Genomic DNA, 27,175 nt, shown 5'->3' on the forward strand with positions numbered 1-27,175 from the left:
GTCCTGCAACCTGCTGCTGCCCCTGCTGAGGAGCTTTGTAAAAGCCATCGAGGGACGGCTGGAGTAGCGGATCAGCGGATCTGGGTAGGGATTAAGTTCAGGCTTCTCCGGGCATTGATGGGAAATGGTGTTTCCGGCGGGGGGGAGGTATTTTTAGAACTGATCATCACGAATCCTGATACCTCGATTACCCATTGTGTTGATAGGTTCTTTCACCTTGCCTGGAACTTAGATTTGGGCATAAGTATATGCATGATAAATCATTCAGAGCCCCAACTACCAATGCATACCAAAGAACAATTAATTGAATTGCGTTATAGAGTTTTTACTTTTATAGTTTTGTACTCTGCACGGTATACAAGAATTGTGGTGCCTAGCCATGCCTACTGAAGTTACTTTTGAGTCTGTTGGAGTGAAGGGAGCTCGAATAGAGAAATCAAATTAGCAGCAAAACAATCCCGCATCTTGTACCAACAGCTGTATACTTGTGTAACAGTTTAAATGAGACAAAGATGTGCTTTCCTAGCTCTGTAATCTTTCGTGCGCCTCCAAATTAAGCTGCAGGAGTGCATTTATGTCGTTTGAAATATTTTGCACGGCTACATCGCCTGCTAACGCAATTCTAGAACCAAGCTCCGACTTGTACTTTTAATTGCAACAGGAACACATTGCTCCTGAAAAGCAGCCGGCTGCAAACTTTTGAAAGGAAATTTTGATTGTAACCTTAGGTGGAGCCTTGAATGGATTCTTTGAATTTCTAGCTGTGGACCATTTCATCAACCATGGATATTCCTTTTGGAACTGATGCAACTCCTGAAATAATTGTAAAGATCATTGGAAGCAAATATGTACAATATGTTGTGGAAAAACCTGAAATGTGAGTTTGATATTCAGAGTTGTTTTGGGTTTTTTTTTGTTTGTAAATATATATAATTTTTAAATCTAAATGTTTATTTGGTATTATTCAAATGAAACAGCTGTAGGTAAAGTCATCTTGTGTATATTTGTTCAGACTATTAGAAACCAATTTCATAATCAGGATAATATTGCTGCATGATTGTCCTTATTTTCTACCTACAACATGTTCCATCCTATGCTTTAATCTTTCCTTTTGTTATATAGCAAAGCAAAGCAGTGGGTGAAAAATGACACTCAAGCAGAACAGGTACCAAGCATTAAAAGGCAAATGGGTCAAAGTTCTGTAGATCCTCTCTGTAAAGAAATCAAGAATAAACAAGGGTATGAGGAGCAGGACAAAGGTGTGGAGCACAAGTTTACACAAGTAAGTGCAAGCAACAGCGGATTTTTGGAAGACAATCGGGCTGATACAGTAAAGTCGTGGGAGAGCGGGCAACCTCTCCTGTGCGCGCGATTCAGTATGCAAATTAGGTGCAGCAGTAAAAGCAGGTAAAAGGAGGCGCTAAGGACACTAGCGCGTCCCTAGCGCCTCCTTTTTGACCGGAGCGGTGGCTGTCAGTGGGTTTGACAGCCGACGCTCAATTTTGCCGGCGTCGGTTCTCGAGCCCGCTGACAGCCATGGGTTCGGAAACCGGACGCCAGCAAAATTGAGCGTCCGATTTTTTACCTGCGAGCCGCGGGCCGACTTCAAATTTTTTTTTTTTTTTTTTTTACTTTTGGTAACTTTCGGGGCCTCCGACTTAATATCGCCATGATATTAAGTCAGAGGTGCACAGAAAAGCAGTTTTGAAAATGCTTTCCCGGTGCCCAAAGAAGTTAGCGCCTACCTTTGGGTAGGCGCTAATTTCTGAAAGTAAAATGTGCGGCTTGGCTGCACATTTTCCTTTCTGAATCGCACGGGAATACCTAATAGGACCATCAACATGCATTTGCATGTTGCGGGCGCTATTAGGTTCTGGGGGGTTGGACGCGCGTTTTCGGCCCCTTATTGAATAAGAGGTAACGCTAGTGCGTCGAAAACGCGCGTCCAATCGAGGGTTAACAGTGCGCTCCGTTGGCCGCTCCGTTGGCGTGCACTGTAGTGTATCTGCCCAAAAGTGAGTTCTGTGCATTTGCTGTACTTTAAAACTCTTCTTAGCTCTCTGCATGAAAGATCCATAGTGATGTGAATGTGATCAGAGTTAAAACCAAGAAAACAAAAAACCTCCAAATGAGCTTAGTTTAATTAATGCTGTTACATATTGCTGAATGATTTCTGCCTGGCTTAATTTTCTCTGTGTTCCCTAAGTGGCTCAGAAAGGTTGAGAGTAAGTCCTTTTTGAGGTAGCTGTTGCAATAAGAATTGGAACTGTGAGGTGGGTGCCTTCTTTTCATATTATTTAAAGCAATAAAGACCCATTTGGGCAGGCATTTTCCTGCAGGTAAGGCCCGATTTACCCAAAATTCAGCTTAAAAAAATATAATGCTGACTTTGGTAAACTAAAATGTTCATATCCTATTTAAAAAAAAAAAAAAAAAAGCATGGCTTAGAAACCCTACATATACCATGAGAACTGAATAAATTCACTTTACCACTTTATGATGGCTTTAAGACTGGTCCCCCGCTCTGAATCACATAATGCATTATCAGCATCATTGTAATGCACCTGACTCTTCTATCCCTTTCCCTGATATGCAAGGTCATTCTCCTGGTGTCTCCAACATCTGGAACTGAATGGAGGAAGCCCACTGAGCATGCTCCCGGCATGGTAGCAGCTCAGATTTAGGGCAAGAAGCCAAAGATGCTTGCCAACACTTCAGAATGCCTCATTTAAATATCCTCCCAGTGCTTCTATGACCCAGCCCCCATAGGAACCATTAAGGGGAAAAGGGAAAAAAATAAAGAGAAATCTTTTTTTATTTTTTGTTTAATTCCTGGTAGGGAAAAGAACACACTGGCATAATTAGAAAGAAGGTAAAGCAAACACTGTTCAGGAGCTAGGGATGGCTCACGTGCATACAAACGTCCAAAAAAAGGTAACTGAAGTGCCTCATGGCACCCGTCCCTTTGTGGGTCTGGAGTAGCTGCACATGAACTGCAATGTTTCATTCCATCTGTGACAAAATAACGAGGTGTCCTTTTATCTCCCGTTATAACTGAGGCAAGTTGTTGATAATTTTATTATTCGTGTGCATAATAAAGCGGAAGCCACAATCTTCAAGTGGAGCAGTAACATTCTGTATCTTCCTATGGTTGCCATTGACATAATAACTTTATTCTTATTTCCCGCCTCAGTGTACCATGCTCAACGCGTGTAACGATGGAGAAAAATTGCAATTATAGTAAAGAGTAAAGCATTTTGAACGTCTTGATCTTCCTGGTGTCAGCAGCCTCTCTGCTTGGTCTGATTAAGACCTTCGTGGGGGGTGGGGGATGTTTAATAAGGACTTCATCCCTGCCTAGAATCATGCAGCCCACTAGAGGTAATATATAAATTGCAGACAGTATATGCCTGTGCCGTCCCCCGGAGTCATAGTAAATGGCTCTAAACTTCTCACAGTCAGATGTGCTTTCACCGGTTAGGGTTAGATTACAAAAAAAAAAGAAAAAAAAAGAATGAAATTTGAAATGTTTCATCCAACAGAATTTGTTAGGAAGTTTATAGTTGAGCTAGAAGATGTATATTTATAAATAAACAGACTGTACACACAACTGATTCTTTACTGAATTTTAGGCAATGTGTCAGCCAATCCAGCCTTCAAACACATGGGAGTGTTTCATAACAAACCGTCATTTGGGAACTGATATGGTGCGACATCTTGTGCCTTAAAATTCTTTTCGGAGAGTGATGACAGGGTGCCCAACTAGTAAAAAAAAAAATCCCCATACATTTCTTACAGCAGCTAAGTATAAAGCTAGCTGAGACACTGAGAACAAGCCGCTCAGAACCATGTGGTTACTCTTGTGTTTAAGTCTTGGGGGGGCTCATTTACCGCAGGAGCATTGGGGTACGCAGAGAAATGGGGTGCACCGTGCCGGAGCCATAAAATGAGCTCCGCGGTTACTTAGAGGGAGTCAGATACATCACAAGGGACGACACAACTCGTGCACCATTTTTAAATGGGTCGTCACTGGGCTCCGCCAGACCGGGAAAATAGTTTATGTAAACCAAAAAAAAAAAAGACCCATTAGAAGCCCATTATCAGATTTTCTCAATGTGGATAGTTTTGTGAGGCAACCATTAGTCCAAACAATACATTTTCAAAATTGAGGAACTGCTCAGCTGCGATTAGATTTAAAGTGCTAAATACCTGAAGCGGATGCTGGTGGTCATTTTCTCTACAAATTTCACTGAATAAGCAGGGGGAGATTTTCCCTTCTCGTGCAGTTCCCTTCCACATCATGAGAACTGTGTGTATCATATTGAAATGGCGAGGCATAGAATACAGGCAGCAAAGCAGCAGCTAGGCTGGCCCAGTAATCAGTGGCAGGTCTGTGCACCTCCATTCCAAACAGGCCCCAGTTTGATCCCCAACTCAGGTCTTCCAGACCCTGGGTTGGCTGGGCTGGGGGATGCTGCAGAAGCAGCACCCAGCATCAGTGGCCAGATTAGAAATATTGAGACGGTGGCTCTATTAACACAGGGAAAAATCCCCTGAGTAGTTGTGAATGAAGGCTTGCGACATAAGAATCTCAGCACTGGTACTGACTGAGGAGACTACTCAGTCCAAATATATTTTTTTTAAGACAGCATTGTTTTCAGCACTAAAGGCTTTAGTACTGTTTTGTAAATATATATTACGGCATTAACACTTTGCAAATGAGCCCTAGGGTCTTTATTGCATGTCGCCATCATGACTGGTGAAGTGTGGTTGTATGGCAAGAGTGTCAAAATAATCCAGCTGTAAAGGTCACTCCATTTCCCAACCTTCCCACCTGGATATTCTCGCTCCCTTCCCTGTGGACCTTTCTCTTTCCTGCCCCTATTAATCAGTAGGACCTTCTTTCTCCTCCCCCAACCCAGGACTGGCACTTCCATTAGGCAAACTAGGCAGTCGTCTGGAGCGCCAACCCATTGAGGGTGGCAAAATCCCCAGCACGAGTTCCCCGGTCAGTGACCAAGGACAAAAAGCAGAGTGGGCCAGTGGGGCCATAGATGGAGCACATCCGGCTCGCAGCTGAAGATGACAAGAGGGCTCAGAAAAGCTGCAGGTGGAGCTCATCCTGCCCCTGACCAAAGATGAGGTGTGCAGTCCAGCAGAGCTACGGGCTGAAGATGAGGCGTGTAGCCCAGCCTACCCTGCCCTCAGTCAAAGATAAGGAGGCCACAGGCGGTGAAAACAAGAAGGTCCAGGACGGCTGTGGGCAGACCTCATCCCACCGATGGCTGAAGATGAAGAGAGTGGTCCAAGACAAAAGGCTGCGAGACGTGTGGCCCAGTGCGGCAGTGGGTGCAGCCCATCCTGTCTGTGGCTGAGGATGAGGAGAGCAGTCCAGTGGACCTGCGGTTCCAGGCCATTCTACTACCCACAGCCAAAGATAAGGCATGCAGCCCAGCAGGGCCTTGGGCAGAACGTGAGGCGTGTGGGTCAGCAGGGCCGTGAGCAGATCCCATCCCACCTACAGTGATAAGAAGAAGGCTTGGGAGAGTGGCCCAAGACTAAAGCTCATCCTGTCTGCCATGGAAGAAGACAGGGAAAGGCCCGGAGTGAGAAAGCAAGGGAGCCTATTGTGTGTGAGAGCGTGAGAGAGAGAGAGAAAGAGAGAGTCTGTGTGTGTGTATGTGTGTGAGAGAGCCTGTATGTTTGTTAGAAAGTGAAAGAAAGGCATGTGTGTGTATGCATGAAAAAGTGTGTGTGTATGGGCATGTGTATATGAGAGAGGGCATTTGTGTGTGTGTGTGAAAGTGAGAGTGTGTGTAACAGCATGTATGTGTGTGTAGGTAGGTATATGAGAGAGAGAGGAGAAAGTCTGTGCACAACAACCTTCCCTCCCCAACCCACCAGCTAATCTACAACAATCTTAGGCATCTGGAAATCAAAAATTCCCATGATTGGAAAGTGGGTAGACTTGTATTCTTTTATTTAATATTTTATGAGGAATGATAATGTTTCTGTTTTTCCATTGTTGTGCTGCATACAGAATCTGGCTTGTTGTGGTTTCCAGTTTTTGTCAGCATGTTTTTATTTAGTCTTTAGGGCCTCTTTATTCTGTATTTGGTGAGGGTCTCTCTGTGTTCATGTGTGACCAAACCTGAGGTATTCTGCTAGCGTCGTGTGTCGTTTCTGTGTAAGGAGCTATAGCAGTTTGGTTTTTCCTGTTTTCATAATAGGAGCTATGTTAGGTGTGTTAGAGCCTGGTGTAATATTGCCTTTTCATTGGTCAGGGTTTTTGCTGTTTCAGTGCTGGCAGTTGGTGCTGTTTTGATATGAGAGGTTTACTATAATGTAAGTGTAATTCAGTTTACTCATGGCTTTCTGAGGGCCAAGCACACATCCATCACGTGTTACAATAGGCTTAACACCATATGGTTTCCAAGTGTCTTTCTTGCATTGTAGCAGGGTTTTCTGGTTGGTGTACTGCAGTGCCTGTAAATGTAATATATATGTTGTAAGTTATATTTTTACCTTAGGAAACTGTACTTTGAATGTCCTCTTAATGTAAAATCTGTTATTATAAATGCATATTTGGGTGTGGGGTGAACCAGGGGGTGAGGGAACAAGGCTTTAAGATTTGCCTAAGGCACCTAATATCCTTGCAGAGGCTCTGCCACCACTCCGTGGACCTTCTTTCTCCTGTTAGCCCTCTCCATGAGCCTTCTGTCTCCCCTTCTCTCTCCTCTTCCCCCCCCCCCCCCGACCTTTTCTCTTATCTCTTTGTCACACCACTGATTTTTTTTTCTTTTCACCCCCCCCCCCCCCCTCACCACCTGCCTTCATCCCCACCATGGGTCTTTTTTAATTCTCTCCCCATCTCCCTGGATCTCGCTCTTGTCAGTCTTGAGTGTGACTGCAGCGGCAGCAGATTGTTAAGGAGGGCCAGTGGTGACTGAGCTAATCCAGGCTTCCGGGCCATGCCCCCTCCAGGCTTCCGTGTGTGAGGCAGGACCTGGGTGCATGGGTTAGCCCAGTCCCTAGCCCAAGCTCCCTCACACCCTGCTGCCTTTACCACTAGTGTTGCCAGAGTCGGAATGAGGCGACTCTGCAGGTCAGTGAATAAAAGGCATCATGGCCTTCATGTGGATGTGAGAGCGAGTGCATCCCTTTTGCCTGATTATTGTTTCATGTTCCAAGGTTTTTAAAGGGCCAAATATTCAGTGCATCACAGCCCCATCTGGAGATCAAACTTTGTCCTTCATTCATGTCAAGAACCTTCCCATTGACTATCATCAATCAAGACAACAGGCAGAAATGCTTCCAGGAGAGCAGCAGGTACCTCTAGCAAAATATTATTTATTTTATTTATTTTGAATTTTTCTATATCGGCGTTCATGTAACAAGTACATATCACATCGGTTTACATTGAAACAGAAGTTGCATAAGAGCATTACATGGAACAGAGGTTAAAATGTAACTGGGATCCATGAAGATAAATATCTGGGTTAAATACAAATTGCTAAAATAACATTCAAAGAATAGCGTCACAATAATAATAACATCAAATAATAACAAAAATAACTGATAGTAATAGCAAACAACTAATAAATAATTATAAATGAACTCAGGAGCGTACATTGAACTGTCGTCAACTTTGTTTTCAAAACAGGCTCATACATTTGTACCTATGGAAAAACACTATTGAAAGTAGGGCCCTTTGGAGAAAAATATTCAATTAGTTGCGTAGCTGATAATGTACTTACGTATTTTTTAGCTTGCACAAACCCAGACAGGTTTCAAACACAAGGCACCTGCCTACGCTGTGTTTTGAAGATCATCCTGTTGTATGGCGCATGTGGCCATTTACCCAGTGTTAAATGAGGATGTAAAGAGCAGGCATTAGCAGCATGCCTCCTACACAAGTACACTTTATTACTTGAAATATACGGGTGTGGTTTCCAACCATGTCGCCAAAATATCGCTTCCCCCTTCCTCCCCCCACCTCTTCCAATTCCTGGAACGCGGCCCAAAGTATCCGTGATATGAAAACAGATGGGTACTTTCTGCTAGCTAAAAATCCACTTAGGTCGATACGGCAGATTCATTCTATTTATTTGTAGCCATGGAAAAGGCACCTAAACCTTTGCTAAGTTTACCTCCTTGTGTTTTAGAGACGCAATGGTGTTATTTAAATAACAATGTCGTTTGGTTCATTGCAGTCTTCAGTTAGGCAATGCATGCTGATAAGCAGGCTGTACAATTAGGAGCCCCATTTATTAAGGGCTAGATTTTTCTTTTTTTGCTGGGGACAGAGTGTGAGAAATCTAGCTCGTGTCCTTTTTTGCCTTTGTCAGGATGTCTCTCAGAGACCACCTAGCCCGGCCAGTGAAGCTGATAGTCTTTTCTCTGCCGTCAAGAAGGAACTCCAGCTGCGTCCATTCAGTTTAAAGGCAATAGACGACCTGCAAGCAGAGATCACAACCCAAGACCCCGTCTTGTCTGGTTTTCTTCCTCGCTGGCAGATTAATCATCTCTTCTTGAAGCATCAGTTCCCTCTCCACTCGCCAACTGTGAAGCTGCTTCTTGAGAGGTTTAACGGGACAAATGATCCAGAATTGGTATGGTCCTCTGGAGAGTCTGTTTGTTAAACATACCAGCGTTGGTCCTTATGTACTGGTCTCTTGGCTGACTTGAGAATTGTCTATAACTGGAGTGTATGTAGCTGAAATATAGCACAACTTACCCTTCTGAGGGGGGCTAATAACTTGGGCAAGAAAAGTCATTTTCTCTATAATTTAGGGATTCATGAGTAATGGGGACTCCTCATTTTCCGCCTAGAAGCACTCTGTCAGTCTGCCGAGTCCTATCGGAAAGCTTCATTCTCTGATAGGCCCCAGAAAAATATGAGCGTCCAAGAAGCATGTCACTCACAACTGATCTTGAGATTAGAGAAATAACTTTTTAATTTAAATGCTCAGTTCTCCATAGTAAGGCCATACATTTTAGCATTATACCAAAGGATAAAACACACCAGCCTTGAATATGTAAGCTTGTCCATAAAGGCATCTTTCAGCCCATTACCTGTTAAAATCAAAGACTCCTGATGTTAATAATTACTATGAGGTCAATATTCAGTGAAATGGCTAGCGCGGGCCTTAGGCATAAGCAATGTGGTAGGCAACTGATGCTGGTACCAAATTTTGGGGGTCATTCATCATTTTGCTATAAGGCCTTAACGTATGCCGATGAAGACTAATAGGTCACTTTGCTATTTATACCACTGCAATAGGGGGAACTTTTACCTTGGGGTGGGGGTTGGGGTAGGCTTAGGGGGGCACTTTTACATACACAGTCAGAGGTACAACCTGCAAAGAATACAACATTTTGTGTCATTTTGCATGCTGAAAGGGAAAAGAGAAGTAGATTTGTACAATGTACTCTCGGTCTAGCTTGATTGAAGCTATCTAGAGAGTGCATTAAGCTAGGCTGAGAGTACACTGCACAAATCTACTATTCTTTTCCCTTTTAGCAATCCAAATGACACAAAATATTCAGAGATGTATTCTTTGCAGGTCATACCTATGACTGTGTATATAAAAGTGCTCCCCGAAGCCTACCCCAACCCCCAAACCGCCATCCTGAGGTGGTCTAAATAGTAAAATGACCTATTGGGCTTTCTCTCTCTCTCTCTCCCTCTCTCAACCGCAAAATGTGGTAAAAACATTTTTGGCCGGTACCCCATATAGCGATAATATTGCACATTGCGATCACAATTTGCGGTAAATACCTATGCGATGCGGGAGCTGGGATATTTGCCTAGCCACACCCCCCTTTCTTTACCGCGGGTGCTATGCTTGCTATAATTATAGCAAAATGATGAATCTAGGCCTTTGATAGGCGCTGGAGCATGGCTGACGCTACCACTGTCCAGGCCTGCCGACCCTTTCATTCAGGCTGCACCAGGAGCTTGAGCTAAACTCAGCACGGGCTTCAGTGTGTGTGCTCACAGACCTCCCAGCTGCAGCCCTGTTCCCTGCTCCAGTATGGGGCTTCCTGTTACCAGGGAAAGCCGTGAGAGGGGCAGGGACACCACAGGCCCTGTGCTGAGTTTAGCTGAAGTTCCTGGTGCAGCCCGGAGGACGAGGAAAGATTCGGCAAGCCCAGAGATGAGAGGAGACGTGATGCAGGAATCCAAGGGAAGGGGGAAAGATCTGGATGGGGTCCCGCACCCTCCAATGATTCCTAGCAGGAATGGGATTTGCACACTCTGACTATGGGTATCTAAACTTTAAATCCAGCCCTGGGCAAGCATCACATTTATCTGGAAAAAGTTCTATGCATAACTTGTCCATGATAGTCAATAGTTCTTATGTCTCCCACTGGATATACTGAAATAAAGTTACAAGTGCAATTTTATCCTTGTAAAGTTAGGACTTTGATTTTTACATCCAGACCTATGCACATAACTTTATCCAGACAGTGCTATCACATGAGTAAATTTTGCATGCACAAAAAAATTGTGTACACAAAATGTATGCATTTGGTGGAGAAAAATATTCAAATCTCAGTTTTTGTGTGTGCAATTCAGAAGTTCCACTTACAAAGGCTTTCATTATTGACCTCTTAGCCGATAGCCACAGATGTAATTGATTATGCCTCAGGTATACATAACATATTCAAGGTTCTTTTATTTTTATTTTGAGTTCTTCCCTGTGGTTCCCATTACCTCTCCTTATTATTTGGAATATGCCAAAGGGAGGCATTTTATACATGGGTTTTGAGTTGGCTGTGTTAAAGTTTTGCTTGAAGTAACTGCAGTACATAAGTACAATTTAATATAATGAAATAGCTAATAATGATAAACTCTAATACTAGAGTTTTGCATTCTGCTTGACTCTTATATGATTATACCTGTCAATACTTGAAAAGGGTGAAAGAGTGATGAGAAAAAGAAGCTGCATTTGTTACTGAAATGCACTGGAGTAAGAGAGTCTTTAGGAAGCAGTTGTAGGAAAATGCTAATTTTTGGTCAAAAGAGAATGAAATGGCAGTCTAGTGATAGAGTTGGGTGGAAATAACACCTAGAAGGGACAACCTTTTTTGGTTCTTTAGTCTTTGCACTGCATGATGGTGTGATACCTATTTCTGTTTCTTCTAGGTAAATTACGAAAAGTTGCTTGAGTTTTTGAGGTTATCTTTGTCAAGCAAAATTCAAATTAGTAAGACAATTGCCTCTGGTCTTCCTGTGGACAGTCAGACTTTGATGGATCCCCCAAAAAAGTTTGTTTGATATTTTCATTATATCAAATACATTTGTATTCACATTTTTTTCTTAATTTCAGAAGTTCAATCTAGGTCTAGCAACAGTAATGCACACTCTGTCTGTAGTTAAAAAATGTAATTCTGTATTATCAAATAAAGGGGGTTAGGAGCCTCTCTGACACTGAAAATGAGACGTACGAACAGAACAGTGGTCTCTTGTGAAGATCTGAGGACCGACAGAGAGAGGAAACTCACTCCAAGATGAGAATTGGGCAAAGTTCTCTCCACCTAGCTTGATGTTACCCAGGTAGAGAGTGCATCAAGCTAGGTGGAGAGAACATTGCCCAATTTTCATCTTGGAGTGAGTTTCCTCTCTCCGTCGGTCCTCAAATCTTCACCAGAGACCACTGTTCTGTTCGTACGTCTCATTTTCAATGTCAAAGTGGCCCCTAACCCCCTACACTAATACCTAACCCTCACCTCGAGTTACTAGGTGGGCCTATCATAGGGATACAAATACCTATCTAGGGAGATGACATTATGGCCAGGTTCTCTCTCTCTCTCTCTCTCTCTCTCTCTCTCTCACACTCAGGAAATATAACAGGCCTGGCACCTATCACACAGTCCAATAATGCTACCACAATTTGTGCTAACTGAATATTTGCATAAACCACACCCCCTTTGCTACCACATTTTGATAAATCCAGGCCAAAAGTCTCTATATGTGAGGATCATTTTAAGATAAGTTACTTTCAGTAGCCCTATTCCATGCCAGTAGGAAAAAAAAACTTGATAAATCAGACAGATCCTATATCTCCTAATTGAATATTTGACCTTCTTCTTATCCACTAGATTTTGTTCCTCCATTACACAAACTGCTACAAAAATATGTTAATCTTTACAATTTACATACATAAAATCATATTTTCTTTAAAACATTTGATTCTGATTACTATTTTGATTTCCTTATTCTGAAAATACTGTACTTCCAAATTTCAATACATTGCATTTTTTACCATCTAAAAATATTTAACATAATTGGACTTCAATTTTACCCCATGAACTAAAGTCATCTTTATGTTATAGTCTTGCCCTTCCAACCTTGTTTTGACTAACTTTCCAGCTTTTCAACTAAAGATGAGGGAGCATCATGGATTTTGAAGCAAGTTCTAAAGGAGCAGGAAGGTCTATTGGATATCGAAAAGATCAAACTGGCTTTCCAGACTAACGATAGAGCTTCCTCTGGTCTTCTCCCACATGGTGAGGTAAATATGTCCAAGATCTGAAAGTGACAAGTTCACAGACAAAGCGTGCTTTTTGACCACAGCAATAATTAACGAGCCTTATCCAAAAATGATTTTTCTCTAATCTTTGCCAATAGAAAACAATCTTTATTGAATAAGGCATTATGTTATCTATTTCAATTGCCATTTTACTAAGTTCTGTATGAGTTATTTGCTACCAATGTGGAAACTTGAATAAAAAGTGATTATCCTGCAGGTGGTCAAACTTGTATGGTTGACAACTGGGAAATATCCTTAAGCTAGACAGAAACAACTTTGCAGATTTGATGGACCAATTAATCATCATCTGCTATATTACTGTATGGTGAACAAATAAAAACTAAAACAAACTTGCACAAAGGTAATGTGAATATAGAAAAGTTATTAAATAGTTTAAGTTGTCTTTTTATAAAACTTTCTCAAAAAATCCTAAGCATGACTAGCAAAGCATTGCATGACGGAATAATCCCTAACAAAATATATATTTTTTTAATTCTGTGTAAATTGCTAGTGTTAAGCGACAAGACGGTATTCATTCTTCTGAAAAGATATTTGAAGCGTCATAATTACCTTTTAAGACTTTTCTGAAAACCACGAAGGCGTGCTGCTGTGATGAGTTCTGAGGCAGCATGGCACAAGAAAAAAGTAATTTATGGAAGTTGTCGGAAAAGCATCGCTGGATGCACCTTAGATCAGGTGTCCCACCTTTCCTGCAAGCAGGGACCCTTCCACGGCTGTCTGGAGTCACCACGAAAAGGGAGAAGATAAACTTTGGACCCTCCCCCCCTATAAGTGCAGTCACAAGCTGGCTTCAAACTATCTTCCCCACTATGTACCATCTTATTCCCTTCACCGGCAATCATACACAGGCATCATCTCCTCCCTGTCCCTCACACCAGGCAGGCAACGTCAGGTTTCCGAGTTCTCTCTTCACTGGCATCTGCTCTCAGAAACAAACTTCCCTCTCATGTCCAAGATGCCACCCCTCCTCTTTCTGCCTTCAGAAACCTATCTAATCCATCTTGCTTTCCCTTGTATATTTTTGTATACTGGCACCCTATTCAAATCCGTTATGCTTGTTTTCTTTTTAACGTAAGACATCTTGGTCAGGATATCATTTGCAAACTAATTATGTAAGTAAATGAGAGAGAGGTATTTTCCAGGTATAATCTGACAACACTGATGATAATAATACTTGATACAGTAAATTGTGGCATTTATATTTTGCTCCAGGGCTTTAAAGTATACTTAGTATTTATTATGGCATACCACCCTTACTACAAGATGTCATTCAGACAGGTAATGCTTTTCTGAAGCCTTTAGTACATTTTGAAATGTCTTTTCTCATTAGATTGAAGCTATCTGTCAGAAGCATGGGCTGCTTGTTCCTCATTCACTTTTTGAAGCTGTACTTAACAGCAACAATTTGAATGAAAGAGGTAAAATACGGTAGGTTTTTTACATTTTGCTCACATATTCATTCTTCATTCTTCTTGCTGCTTTACTCATCATTAGTTATTGGAACGGTGATTTTCTTTCTCTTTCTAAGCAAGTTGCAGAGTTGAGTGGCACGATATAGCATGCCACGTTATCTATCTTCAGGCACCCGTAGTAAGAATATAAGAACATATGTAAAGAAAATATAAACCTGTAAGGATTAGGGGTGTGCATAGCAAAATATTTCATGTTGTTTTTTTGTTTTGTTTTGTTTTAGTTCCATTTAGAATTTTCGTTTTAGGATTTGTGTCATTTTTAGTGCGAACTAACTCAAAATAGGGTGTGTTATTTCAATTTAGTGTGCACGATGTTGAATTAGTGTGCACTAAAAAGAAAAAAAAGAAAAAACCCTAAATTTTGTGGGGGCAGGTGTCATTTTATTCAAAATAAAATGGCATGAAACGATATACACAATGTAGTTTCAAATCCTAATAAAGATTGTGGATTAAGTTTGACTGAAGAGTAACATGCTGACAAATCAATTGCTGTTGGCTTCAAATAGAATGTAGCCATTTTCTTGATTCTGGCCTCAAAGAGGAAATACGGTAAATTGACATTTTTACCTGCCTAGCATTTCACCCATATAAATCTTCTGTCCCTAAAATGACTGACTGGGTTATAAACAGATTGAGTGGGAGGTGACAAAAAGCAGACGAGAAAAGAGGGATTACAGTGGTGTGTGGCGGGGGGGTCAGTCCTTGGTCCGTTTCGCTTCAACATTTTTGTTAGCAATATTGTGGAAGGGCTCTCAGGAAAGGTTTGCCCATTTGCCGATGATACAAAATCTATAATAGGCTAGACACCCTGAAAGGTGTGGAAAACATGAGAAGGGGATCTAGTGGAGCATGAGGAATGGCGAAGAGTCTGGCAGCTAAGATTTAATACTAAGTGATGCAGGGTTTAGCGTTTAGGTTCCAAAACCTCCAAGGGAACGCCCAATATAGGAGGGGAAATTCTTCCTTGCTCGAAACAAGAGCTGGATCTGGGGATGACCATCCAGAAGGCTGCTTGGAAAGTAATAACCAGCAGGTAACACTCCCACTGGGCAAGTCTCTGGTGAGACCTCATTTTGAAGTACTGTGTACAAGTCTGGAGACCACACCTTCAAAAGGATATGAACTGAGTAGAGTCTGACCAGAGGGAGACTACTAACATGGCAAATGCTGTTCATCATAAAGCATATAGGGATAGAATTGAAGATCTATACATTTATACCCTGGAGGAAAGGAGAGAAAGTGGAGCTATGATAGAGACATTTAAATACCCTCCAAGGAGTAAATGAGCAGGAAGCAGGTCTCTTTCAATGGATAGGAGGCTCTGAAACGAGGGGGTCATGGAATGAGGGCGAAAAGGGATAAACTCAGGAAATATTTCTTTCTGGAAAGCATGATAGATGCATGGAGGTGGTGAAGAGAAGGACAGTATCACAAAATTCAGGGAAACAAGGGACAAGCACAGCTGCTCTCTGGGGGAGAGAAAGGGACTATACAACTGAGCAGGAGATGTGGATGGGCAGACTGAATAGGCCAAATGGGCTTTATCTGTCCTCAGGCTCTAGATTTCTATGAAACAGAAATTCTTATTTGATTGCATATCATATAAGACCTGATTGAAACCCCAGGGCTGCTGCATGTCTTCTGAATAAAGCTCTGAGGATTGGGAAGGTTAGGATAAACCTTGTCACTTGTCTGGATATAATGCGGTTTTGCTTCCAGGATGTCTCTGCTGTGCCTCACTCCAGAATGTCTTCTTGTACAGGTGGCATAATTTTGTCGAATTACTGAACAAAGCTCAGGCTGATGCAAATTCGCTTCTGCTTATTCCAGCAAGTAAGTCCACCGGTCCTGTCACTCTCCTCCTCCTAGATAAACATCATAAAGCGACAAGCGGGGCATCATTTCTCCATCCTCCTCATGTTTCTCCTTTCAGATCACCCCCATTTCCTGGCCTTATCGCAAGCAGCTTACCCCAGCAACACATATGTCCTTAATGGGGTGGGGAATGGGGTGTGGGGGATAATTCATTCTTCATCTTCCCTCCATCTCTGGGCTGGAGTGCTTGACCTCAGTGGTGGCATTGACCCCAGCCAACCCTGCTGGAACAGCAGACTCATACTTGAGTCTTCTATGCCCAGGTGCACAAAATTGTGACCTGAGCCACAAGGCCAAACCAGAGCTCATCTTTGTTAACACAGATTATCCGAGGACCAGATGTAAGGGGAAAACTAAACCATGCAAGCATGCTTTGGACACTTTTGAGAAGTAGCATGGCTTTTGTCCCAGGGGCTTTAATTTCCTGCAAATTCTGGAAGGGAATACGTTGCAGAAGAAAACTGTGCAAGCAGATTCTTCTACGAAAAGCATTCTGAGACTTTAGCCTGATCCTTAAATTTGGTCTTTGAGGGTAATGCTCAATAGTGCCCATAACTCAGCACAAACACTCATAAGAAGGTACAAGTAAAGTTACACCTGCCTTTTATAAAAGCCGCGCAGGGGGAGCGGCGAAGTTTATAAAATACTGCATATCACTGCCCCAAACGAATGCCCGAATGTTTCAGTACACTCACATTTTTTTTAAATGCAGAGATCTGCATGGTTTATATAAATATTTTATAAAAGCATGCGCATATGCTCTACACATTAAATAATTATAATGTGCGGACTTTTATAAAGTTGGCTGATGTCTATGGGTGTCTCTCGCTTATGAAAATACTTTCTTGTGCGCATACTTCAGAGCACCAGCTCACTGAGACCCCCACCAGTTGACCAAGACTTTATTATTTGCTCTTGTCCCTCGGAAAGTGAACTTTATGAAATGTCTCTCTCTTTAGTTTGAATATTTATATGGGACATGGTTGCTTACACTGTACATATTTTTTATTTCAATGGACACTGTTTCCTTCTCTTCTCCTCGAATAATAGGAGTGAAGGATGGCTTGTAGGAGTTCAGCCCAAACACTATGCTAATCCAGTAGTCTTACAATGGGATATTTTAATATTCTCTTGCTGATCAAAATTTGAATTTGGGCATCAAAATCATGGCTGTGGTGTGCCCCTGCTAATGTGAGAGATGGCACATCTTACAGCATTGGAACATGTTCAGGCTCCAAAGTCTGGATTTGAACCTGTAACCATCTGGTTGCAGTCAAACCAGCTGTCTGGCGAACCGCAAGCCCCCCCTTTTTATTGTTCCTGAATATTCATTGAGCCCGTCGTTTGAAAATGTGTACAGCAATCTGTCCTGCTGCACATAAATTCCACTGCCATCTCACTTGGAATCATTAACCGAGAGAGAGATTAAGGAAGCATTATCAAAAGCAAGTCATTGCTGACCCAGAGCTCATCAAAACACCTTCAGTTTTGGAAGAGGAAGGATAAGTATTTTGAATAGGCAACAACACCATCAAAGAGTGCTACCTTCTCAGTGTGTAAATTATGTCATCTTCTAGCACTGTACTTGGCTCTCAACAGTCTTCACAAAGTCTACGGGCCAGATTTAAGGAATCGGCAAAAACAGGGGAAACTCCATTTAGAAAAGCCAAAACGTCTGCAAGCCACTTTACTTGCACAGTCATGAAACGGTGTTGCCTTTATGCAAAGGCTTCCATGTCCTGCAGCGAGGGAACAAAGCTCCTGTCACAAAAACTGTGGTAACCCATGCTGCCTTCTTTAGAAGGTCAGGAGGGTTATTCAAGGTGAGAGGTCAGCCCTCCATATCAGGGCCGAGCCCCTGGACTCGCCCAAACACTGGCTTGGATTCTGAAGACAGGAGGAAGGATTGACCTTCAAGGTCCGAGGCATTTCAGATGGAAACAGTTCCAAGGCGACACTGCACACAATGTTTTGGTGTTTCAAAAAAAAAAAAAAAAAGTCTTTACAATGAGGATTTTTTTTTTTTTTTTTAAGTAAAAGAACTGCAAAATTAAAACATCTTTGTAGCAGTTGAGAAGTTACATCACAAACAGAATAGGAGCTTCTGATCTTCATGGCACCTCTTGCTTCCCTTCTCTGCATTTTAGGTTTCTTTGTACTGGTGCTGGGCTTTTTTTTTTTTTTTTTTTTGGTACCTGATTTCCCAAATGCCGAAATCTTTCTCCTCCTTCCTCAAGACTCCTGGGTCAGAGAACCGGATGGGCAACTTTCTAATCCTTTCTCCTTTTCCACACTGCTTGGCACCCTAGGATGGGCACTTGACCCTCACTTCCTGCTACTCCTGAATAGATGTTCGTTCACACACCGGAAGCGGGCTCAGGGTCTTCCCTCCCCATTAGCCACAGACCAAGAGCCAGAGAGTTATTTACTCAGAATGGGGATACTCACCACTCCATGGCTGGATCTCTCAGGAGCAGCTACTTCTGGGCCTGATGTGGAAAAAAAAAAAAAGTTGTGTGGAAAAATTGTGCTCTGAAAGTCAGCACACAGTTTGTTTGTTAAAAAAAAGAATTAAACTCCCAATGAAATAAGCAAATAGTAAGTTAAAAAAAAGCACGTAAACCCGAGTTAAAGTGTGCACTCAGTCTTTTGCGTAGGTTGAGCGCACACTTTAACTCTAAGTTGGGAGGAAGGTGGAGAGAATTTCTGCGCACAGGAGCAAGATGCGACCTCTGGCACCGCAGGGAAAGAATGCACAGGAGCAGAGGAAAAGCCGCCTTCCCGCCTCTGTTTTATGTGCAGAAAACATGCACTTTGTGCAAAAAGCACGTTTTCTCTGCATAAATCTTGACTACGGGCCCCGGCACCAGAACTCAGCCTCTGCCCATAGACTAACGTTAACCCTGGAAACTTTGCTCCGCCTCTGATTAGGAGCTAAGTTTCCAATGCTAAGAAAACACTTGCTCAGCCTACGCACCTTCCTGCCTGTTGGTGGTGGGGATGGCTAATGCCTTCATTAGCTTAGGCTTTACACGAGAGGGCACTTACCAAAGTGAAATTTTACGTGCACATTTTTTTTTCTGCACAAAATTCCTTGCTGCATCAGCAGTGAATGTGCAGACAACTGTGGGTAAAACTGTGTGTCCTGCAGAGCCATATTTATTTATTTATTTTATTTAAAAATATTTCTATACCTTCTTTCACAAACACAGTTTGACCAAAACTGTTCACAACAATTTCAACAAAAACAAAATAAAAATATATATAAATAATTAAACATAAATCAACTAAAACAAATATAGTGTAGAAAATTAGTAAAATAGAATAAAAAAATAAAAAAAAAATAAAAAAAACAGATAAGAAAAAAAATACAAAGTATATTTATAAACCCTAATTCTAAAAGAAACTATACTATTTTTACCACAAAACGATACAGTCAGAAATTTTAAAGTAAAAATAAAATAAAATTTTTGTCATTATTTTGCAAGTATGCACCTTAGACTGTTGACTAACAGGCAGATGGTGTGACTCTTAGGTGTTAACCAATCCTTCCGGGTTGTTCTCTGAAGGCTATCTTAAAAAGATACATTTTTACTGCCTTCTTAAATTCTTTGTGGTTGGTAATTTGCCTTAAAGTATTGGGAATTGAATTCCATAACAAAGGACCTGCCACCGAAAAAGCTCTCTCTCTCTTGTTATATTTAATCTCGCCAGCCTAACTGAGGGAACATCAAGCAAGTATTTATTCTCCGATCTGAGATGTCTAGTTGGCTTGTATAGTCGTAATGTAGTGCAGAGCCAAGTTGATTCCAGATCATGTATTAAAGATTGAATTAAAGATAATACTTTATATTTCACATGGAATTTAATAGGAAGCCAATGTAAATTACATAAAATGGGAGAGATATGATGTCTCATAGGTGAGCCTGTCAATAATCAAGCCGCTGAGATTTGAATCTGCTGTAGGGGTTTTAGAGTGGAGTCAGGTAAACCCCAAAAAAGACTTGCAATAGTCCAAACCAGCAAAAATGATAGACTGGAGGACTGTTTGAAATTCAAATTTGAATAATAATGGTTTTAATCTTTTTAACGTATGTAGTTTAAAGAAAGAATTCTTTACTAAATAAGAAACATGTTGTGTTAAAGATAAATTAGTATCTAGTTGTATTCCAAGGTTACGTCAGCCTCTCTGTGAAGCAACAGAGGCAGCACAACAGGGACTTCAGAGCATGACTGCTGCACTCTGGAGGCACTGAGGACAGAAGGTGGACTTTCCCCCTTCCCCAAACTCCTATGGAGAGACAGGAGACTGACCTCCTTCACTCCCCGCAACCCCTTCTGACTAGGATTTTCTCTAAAGTCTCTGACCCACACCCTGGCCGCCACTCCTGGAGGGCAACACCCCAGCAAATGGTTCAGCCCACTCACTACTCTGACATCATCAATATGTCCACCAGCGGGGGGGGGGGGGGCAGACCTTAGTGAAGAGGCCGTAGGCCCCCTTGGCACAAACTAAAAAAATGACTTCTGGTTACAGCCTCACCCCTCCCCTGGTGCTGAGCAAAAATCCAATCTGGTTGGGCTCAGCACTGAGAGGGTACATTCCATCTAGATCTCTCCATTCCCAAAATAAGGCTCTAGTAGCAATTCCATCTGTTACAAATGCACATTTAGGTGAGATTGGAGAGCGCGCTTTCTCGGTGGCAGGACCTAATGCCTGGAACAGCATGCCAGAACAATTAGGAACTCAGAGCAATATAACTATCTTTGAGAAAAAAATCTCTAAAGATGCGGTTGTTACAGCTGGAGTTTGGAAGGGAATGTTAGCGGAGTCCCAGATAAAAAAGGAATATCCTTGCACCGGTGCAGATAGAGTCTGAGCCAGAAAAAAACAATGTAATGTATTTCATATGTTAGGCCCTGATGTGATTTTATATTGGAAACCGCTGTGATGTTATCATGAGCGGCGGTACAGAAGCATTTGTTGACAACACTACTACTGCTTTAGAGAGAGATAGGAGGCCCACCTAGTAACTCAAGGTGAGGTTTAGGTAGTAGTGTAGGGGTTAGGGGCCACTTTGACATGCAGAGTGAGACGTACGAACAGAACAGTGCACTCTTGGGAAGATTTGATGTCCTTCGAAGTGAGGAAACTCACCCAGAGATGAGATTTGTACAATGTTCTCTCAACCTAACTTGATGGACTCTCTACCGAACGACATCAAATCTTCACAAGAGTGCACTGTTCTGTTTGTACGTCTCACTCTGCATGTAAAAGTGGCCACTAACCCCTACACTACTACCTAAACCTCACCTCGAGTTACTAGGTGGGCCTCCTATAGAGATATAAAAAGCTAACTACTACAAGGGCCTTATAGCTTACTGCAAAGTGTGAAAAAGTTAATTCATTTTGCGGTAATACCTATGCAAAGTGCTAAGATAGTGTACATTGTGATAAATAGGCTATCACCATAAAATACACCCCTTTTCCTATTGCATGCGATAGGCGCAAAATTGTGTGACCAAGCCGACCCACAAGCATTTTGACGGATCCTTAAATTTGAGTCTAGGCCTTTTCATTTAGGAGTTGTGGCTTGGCAGGGAGAAATCTCGGTAGTGAGGGAAGGGGAAAAGAATAGACTTGAAAAGCCCAATTCCAATTTCAGGTTTATTTTTATATCAGTTTTATACGTTGACCAGAAATAAGGGAAGGCCTATGGGGGAGGGGGGAGGAAAAGGACTGAATGGAAGAAGATTTTGAAGACATTTACTTTCTCTTTAAGGGAAAGAGAAGAGGAATCCCCATTCTGCGGGTGTGCTCTGCGAGGATCCTGACACGGTAAGAATTCAACAGTGCTGACCTGGCAGGACTACGGGTGATGCGAGGCAGCGGATGTGCAATACCGAGGCTATGCAGGTGGCCTCTCGCATGCAATGTCTTCCAGCACATTAGCCAGTGTCTGATGTGCTGGAAGACACTGTAGAATCGCTAACTTGAAGCCAACAAAAGGGCAGTTGGCGTGATTGTTTTGTAATGCTTATTGTCATGGTTGCATTGCATGTAGGGCTGAAGTCCACACGTAGAAAGAAGACGCAGTCTTCAGCTTTCATTTTCAAAGCGGACCTACGCGTGTTACGTCTGCTTTGAAAATGAGTGGGCATGCGCGTACCCCTGTACAGCCTGTGTGCGGACATTTCCACCTGCTTGGGAGGCCTCCTTCAAGCATGCATATAAGTGTGCGCAAAATTGGTTCTGCGCAGGGAGTGTTGTTAGCTCTGGGCACACGGGGCCCATGCCCCGAGTCTGCTTAACAGAGTCTCAGCTTCTCCTTTTTTGTATTTTACCTGCTTTAGGCTGTAAGAAAAAAAAAAAGAACCAACCGTGGCTCTGCCCACGATGGCTGTGTTATTTTCCAGCCAAGCAAGCTGAGAAGTTTTGCATACCTGCTTCCAGCCAGACAGCCCTGTAACCCCACCCTGGGATTGGTCCTTAGGGGTTCATAAGGGATCACCGGGGATATCACAGTGTTCCCAAAAATCTGAAGGCTGTTAAGTTGTGCTGTGCACCCTGGAATGAGGGGTTCACAACACTGGATGTTTTTTCCAGGGATTCAGACAAATGACTGGGAACAGATTGTGGTCTCCCTTTTATAACAAGTTTTGTATCATAGTGAATTCGCTTAACTAAAAATGAGCTCCAGTGCAATTTTCCTTTTTATTTAGCTTAGCTTTCTGTGGAATACAAGAGAGTGAGAGTGTTAGATACAGCACTGTCATCGCATGTCCTTGTGAGGGGCCCACTGGGATCCCTAGGAAGGTGGGTGTGGCCTTCTAGAAGAGCTCTGAAGTTGGATAAGGAGAGAGGAACCTACCATCTGTCCCACAACACCCCCCATGTGAGGCTGCTGCAGTGGTTCTTTCCTCTACCTAATCAGCCAGAGAGCCCTAGAGGAGCTGTGGATTTTTAAGTTGGTAGTCCAGCAGGCAGGAGTTAGGGCCGGTCTTGTATTTATTTTTGTTTTAAGTTCTCTTTCTTTCTGGAGAAACTTTAGGCCCAATGCAGTGGGATAAGGATTTTTTGAAATTTGAAAGACTTTCTAATTGAGTTTTGTTTTTGTTTTTTTTGGGTGGGGGGGGGGGGGGAGAGAATGAGAAGATTCTTTAATTCAGAACTTCACTTGAAAGGAATTCTTTCCAGCCTTCCTCGTCTAGTGCTTAAGAGAACTGAAGTCTTTCACTCGGTTCCCCCTGAGGAAAGAGAAGTTGTGCCTTTCCGGCAGAACTGTTTGTTGAGGGGAGGGTACCCATCCGGCACCCAGCCTGAGAGGAGAAGAAGTGACACCCTCAAAGTATTTAGCTACAGCAGATACCTCTCTGGTATAAAGAGGTACCTAGCCAGAATAACTAGAGAACAAAGAGAGGAATGCAAACAGAAGGAAAAATCAGATTCAAGGACCAAACAGGGAACTCTAAACTGGAGGGCGCATCCATGTACAGGGTCCTGAGACTTCCTAATTTCAAGAGGAAAATAGCTGGGACCCCAGTAACAGAGAAGAGGGACTGCACAGTTGATGTTTGGAATATTTATTTATGGACTCTGGAGTTATCAAGGAGAAAGTGTATTCTGTGGCAGATTATCTGACTTGAGCATCCCTATGAAAGACTGTGCGCTGGAACACCACTCGCGTGCCCTTCTGGTTCTTGTGCGCTTGAAGGCAGACACACACAATACCCAGGGCCTGTATGGTAAATGCTTCCCCCTCCCCCCATGGAGAATCCACTCTACATGGCTTAAGGAAAGTGGACATTTTTGGACAAAGAGTTAGTCCTGGTATTGAGCGTGAGGGTCTCAGCTCATTGTATGTCACCTGAGTCAGGTTACACCTGTTTTTCCTTAAAGTTCTTCAGCAAAATCAGTGTCTCTACCTTGTATGGTGTAGTAGCACCCAATATAACATTCAGTAGCATTGTTCCTTCTACAAATAATTCATGGTTAAATATGAAATGTCAGCACATGTTCTTTCATTAATATGATTTGCAGAAGGAAGCAGAGGAGCGTTTTACTGAAATTCCAACATCTGCAGCTAAGACATCTGGAGGGAAACCAAGACGTGCAACACAGCCTGTCTTCCAGCCCACTAGTAATTCAGAGGAGCAGGAGGCCTGGATAGACCGCTTCAGGAAAGTGGAAAAGGCGCTTCAGCTCTGTGACACAAGAAATACAGGTAATGTCTACGTTTTTATTGTTTCCAGTGGAAAAGCATTGTACGCACGTTCAAAAATATCCTTCTCCTGGGATCTGGTTTGTCCTGTTGGTTTCATCCCAAGAACTCCAAAGCAGAATTTCAGTACAACTGGGACAAAGACTTGAGATTTTAAAATGCTCTGACATGTTATACAATGTGAGTCCCGCGCACACATTCCCACTGGATTTTAATGTCCGCATGTGCATGTGCGGGCAGATGGCCTCCTCCGCGCATGGGGGGGAATTTTAAAAGAATCACGCGGTGACGTGATCGAGCCTTTGCCCACTTCTCTCACCGTCCGCTTCAATGAGGAACTTCCCTAACCCTAACCTTATCCTTCCTCCCTCTTCCCTCTTCCCTGACCCCTAAACTAAACCTATCTATCCCCAATTTTTTTTTTTTTAATACTTAAGTGCTCCTCCGAAGCAGAAGTAAACTCTGTGCTGGCTGGCTGCCGGCGCGATCTTCCCCGGGACAGCGTCTAATGGTGCTGTCCCGGGCCGCCCCCCTGCCCCACCCAGAACCCACCCCTGGCCCTCCCCTTTTAACATGCCTGGCACTTCTGTGCATACTGGGGTTACGCGCGAGGCTGGGCCTGTTCTAAAATGTGCGCGGCACGCGCGAGGCCCGGCCACGCACATAACCCCTGATTTTACCGTGCACAGCGCTTTTAAAATTCAGGCTTTTATGTGGACTTTCTGTAATTTTAGGGCGACGTGGTCTTAGCACAGTTTTGCACACTTAAGTACGTCGGCCTCAAAATCAGTTAAGAGGAAAGCAACAGAATAGTGCAGAGGTGATTCCCTTATAAGACCAATGAATGTTCCGATGTAGCTTTGAAGATGGCATAGGTTCTCTCTCCTAGCAACCTTCTTTTCATCAGAAAGACATTCAAAGAAAAGAGTATCTTGTTGTTACACATAAACTATGCATTGTCACAACTGCTACTTCAGTTCAAATCAGTGCCATGCAATAAGTCCAGTTTTACTGCATGCTTTGAGTCTGTATCTATGAGGATCCAACCCTCAATGACTTCAGCCTGTAGATACTGTAACATATTCTCTAAATAATAATAATAGGTAACACTGGAAGGATTAAAGCATGGCACACAAAAAGCTTGAAAACATCGCTTTATTTTCCTTAATGGTTAGCCACCAACTAAATCTGCAATCCTGTGTATTACTGCTACTAATGGGAAAAGATATGCCTGAGTGGGCATGACAAAAATAATATCCTTTATATCTTTCAAGCAAATCACGAAGCTTAATCAAGATGATAAAGCACAGAGAGATTTATTTTTACAATAAAAAAAATGTCTTATATGATGCGGTACCCATGCTGTAAGTGGGTTGGTCATTAGGCACTGGCACATGTGCCCCAATCCCGTGTGCCAGTTCCCTGAATGCCACTTTGATCTGCCCCACAAGCCCCTATGTCTTTAAAGGGAGGAGGGGGGGGGGGTGACTTGGATGGGATGCTCCCTCCCTTAGAGGCACAGGGACTTGCGGGATGGCTCCAAGGCATTGAGTTAGAGAGAGGGCTGGCCCTGAGCCTGCATTGCATCTCTGGAACTGGATCCCCTCTACAGAATCAAATAAGTAACTGCCTGACACCTCTGCTCTGTACCGGTCCCGTTCAGCGCCACACACGAGCCCCTCCCCCTTCCCATACCCAGAATGAAGAGGGGCCCGAAAAGTACCAACTCTCTTCTGTTGCTGGGCTCATTATATTAGATCTAAGATACTCCAAACTGGAAGCTCACCCAGTACCCTTATGATGCCCTGCACAAAGAGAGCAGGGCTGGATTCAAGGAAAGGCAGAGTGCCGTGGAGGCACAGGGTCCTAAAGCAAGCAGAAGCAGGACCCCTCTTTGGCCTGGATACTTGGCGCCTTCAAAATATGGCACCTGTGTTGCAATTGCCTAAATCCGGGGCTTGGCTGTCAGTACCATGTGAGCTGCATGGGCCACTGGTGCTTCAAGGAGCAGTTGTCTTCAGGGGACGTGGTGGGAAAAGGAAGGAGATGGCTGAGAACAAGGGGAGGGGAGGGAAAGAAGGGGAAGAGAAGGGTGTTTTACGGCCATGTCCTTCGCCCTGCGTAGTCAAGATGTGGATACACTATTCAGCTGAAACTGGGCCTCGAGCAGTATAGGATCACGATACCAATGGGTCAGCATTAGTGAATGAAATAGCACAATAAGCGGGACATACACTTAGCTGACAGCAAATTTAAAAGTTCAGATCAGTAAAATATTTCTTTTTCTTTCTAGGCATGGTGGACAAGGAAAGAGCAAAACGACTGCTTCAGAACTACAACATGATTTTTGATTTACGACTAAGCCCTTTGAAAATTGACCAAGCGATTCGTGATTTCCATTCTGGAGAAACTGTGATGTTGAGGCCAATGCTTCAGTACCTAAAGGAGCTATAAAAGAGTCTCTGCATTTAACTTGGGCAATGCGCCATGATTATCCTCTGCTTTACTTCATGCTAAATCGCCAGGAGGCCGGCTGTTGCACATCTTGCGCTGTGCGTGCAGTGTGCTTCCTCCCATTTTCAAAGAAAAAGCAGTAAAAAAAAACCCCATAACTGGACACTTTGGCTGGAGGAAACATTTTACCACAAGGTACAGCAAGACTGCAGCTGCAGCGCTGGTAAAAATCTATGAACTTGGTCCAGGTGCAGACCTGCAACATGAGGCTTCTAAATCTGCAAGCTCACACACTTTCACCTGCTTTTCTATGAATTTGTTTTCAAATGATTTCATAGGTTAACAAAAGACATCAATGATATTTCCATCCCTCCCACTCTCCTACTTTGTAATTTTCAGCTACTTACTAATACAGACATTTTTACTAAAGCATGTTAAAAATGAGCACTAGCATAGGGCATGTGACATGGTATTTACTTAAGAGGGGTAAGCCTTTTATAAGTACAGCATTAAGTTGGGCCTTTTGTACTGTCTTTGTCTCCATTCTGTGTCTATTGGCAAGAAGTTAAGTAAAGAAGTTTCTAAATGTGGT

The 27,175-nt window shown here is 42.9% G+C and overlaps 1 protein-coding gene across 1 annotated transcript; it reads left to right on the forward strand.

Annotated features, from left to right (window-relative positions):
* On the forward strand, window positions 1–27,167 carry C10H1orf87 (chromosome 10 C1orf87 homolog). Its single transcript, XM_029618632.1, has 12 exons — window positions 1–84; window positions 729–877; window positions 1,123–1,282; window positions 7,192–7,329; window positions 8,349–8,612; window positions 11,153–11,274; window positions 12,380–12,521; window positions 13,891–13,988; window positions 15,795–15,865; window positions 21,691–21,746; window positions 23,949–24,132; window positions 26,423–27,167. The coding sequence occupies exons 2-12, from the start codon at window positions 783–785 to the stop codon at window positions 26,581–26,583; spliced, it is 1,491 nt and encodes a 496-aa protein (XP_029474492.1). The 5' UTR covers window positions 1–84; window positions 729–782; the 3' UTR covers window positions 26,584–27,167.
* The last annotated feature ends 8 nt before the right edge of the window (window positions 27,168–27,175 follow it).

This window comes from Rhinatrema bivittatum, chromosome 10 (genome assembly GCF_901001135.1).
Source record: "Rhinatrema bivittatum chromosome 10, aRhiBiv1.1, whole genome shotgun sequence".
Lineage (NCBI taxonomy): Eukaryota > Metazoa > Chordata > Amphibia > Gymnophiona > Rhinatrematidae > Rhinatrema > Rhinatrema bivittatum.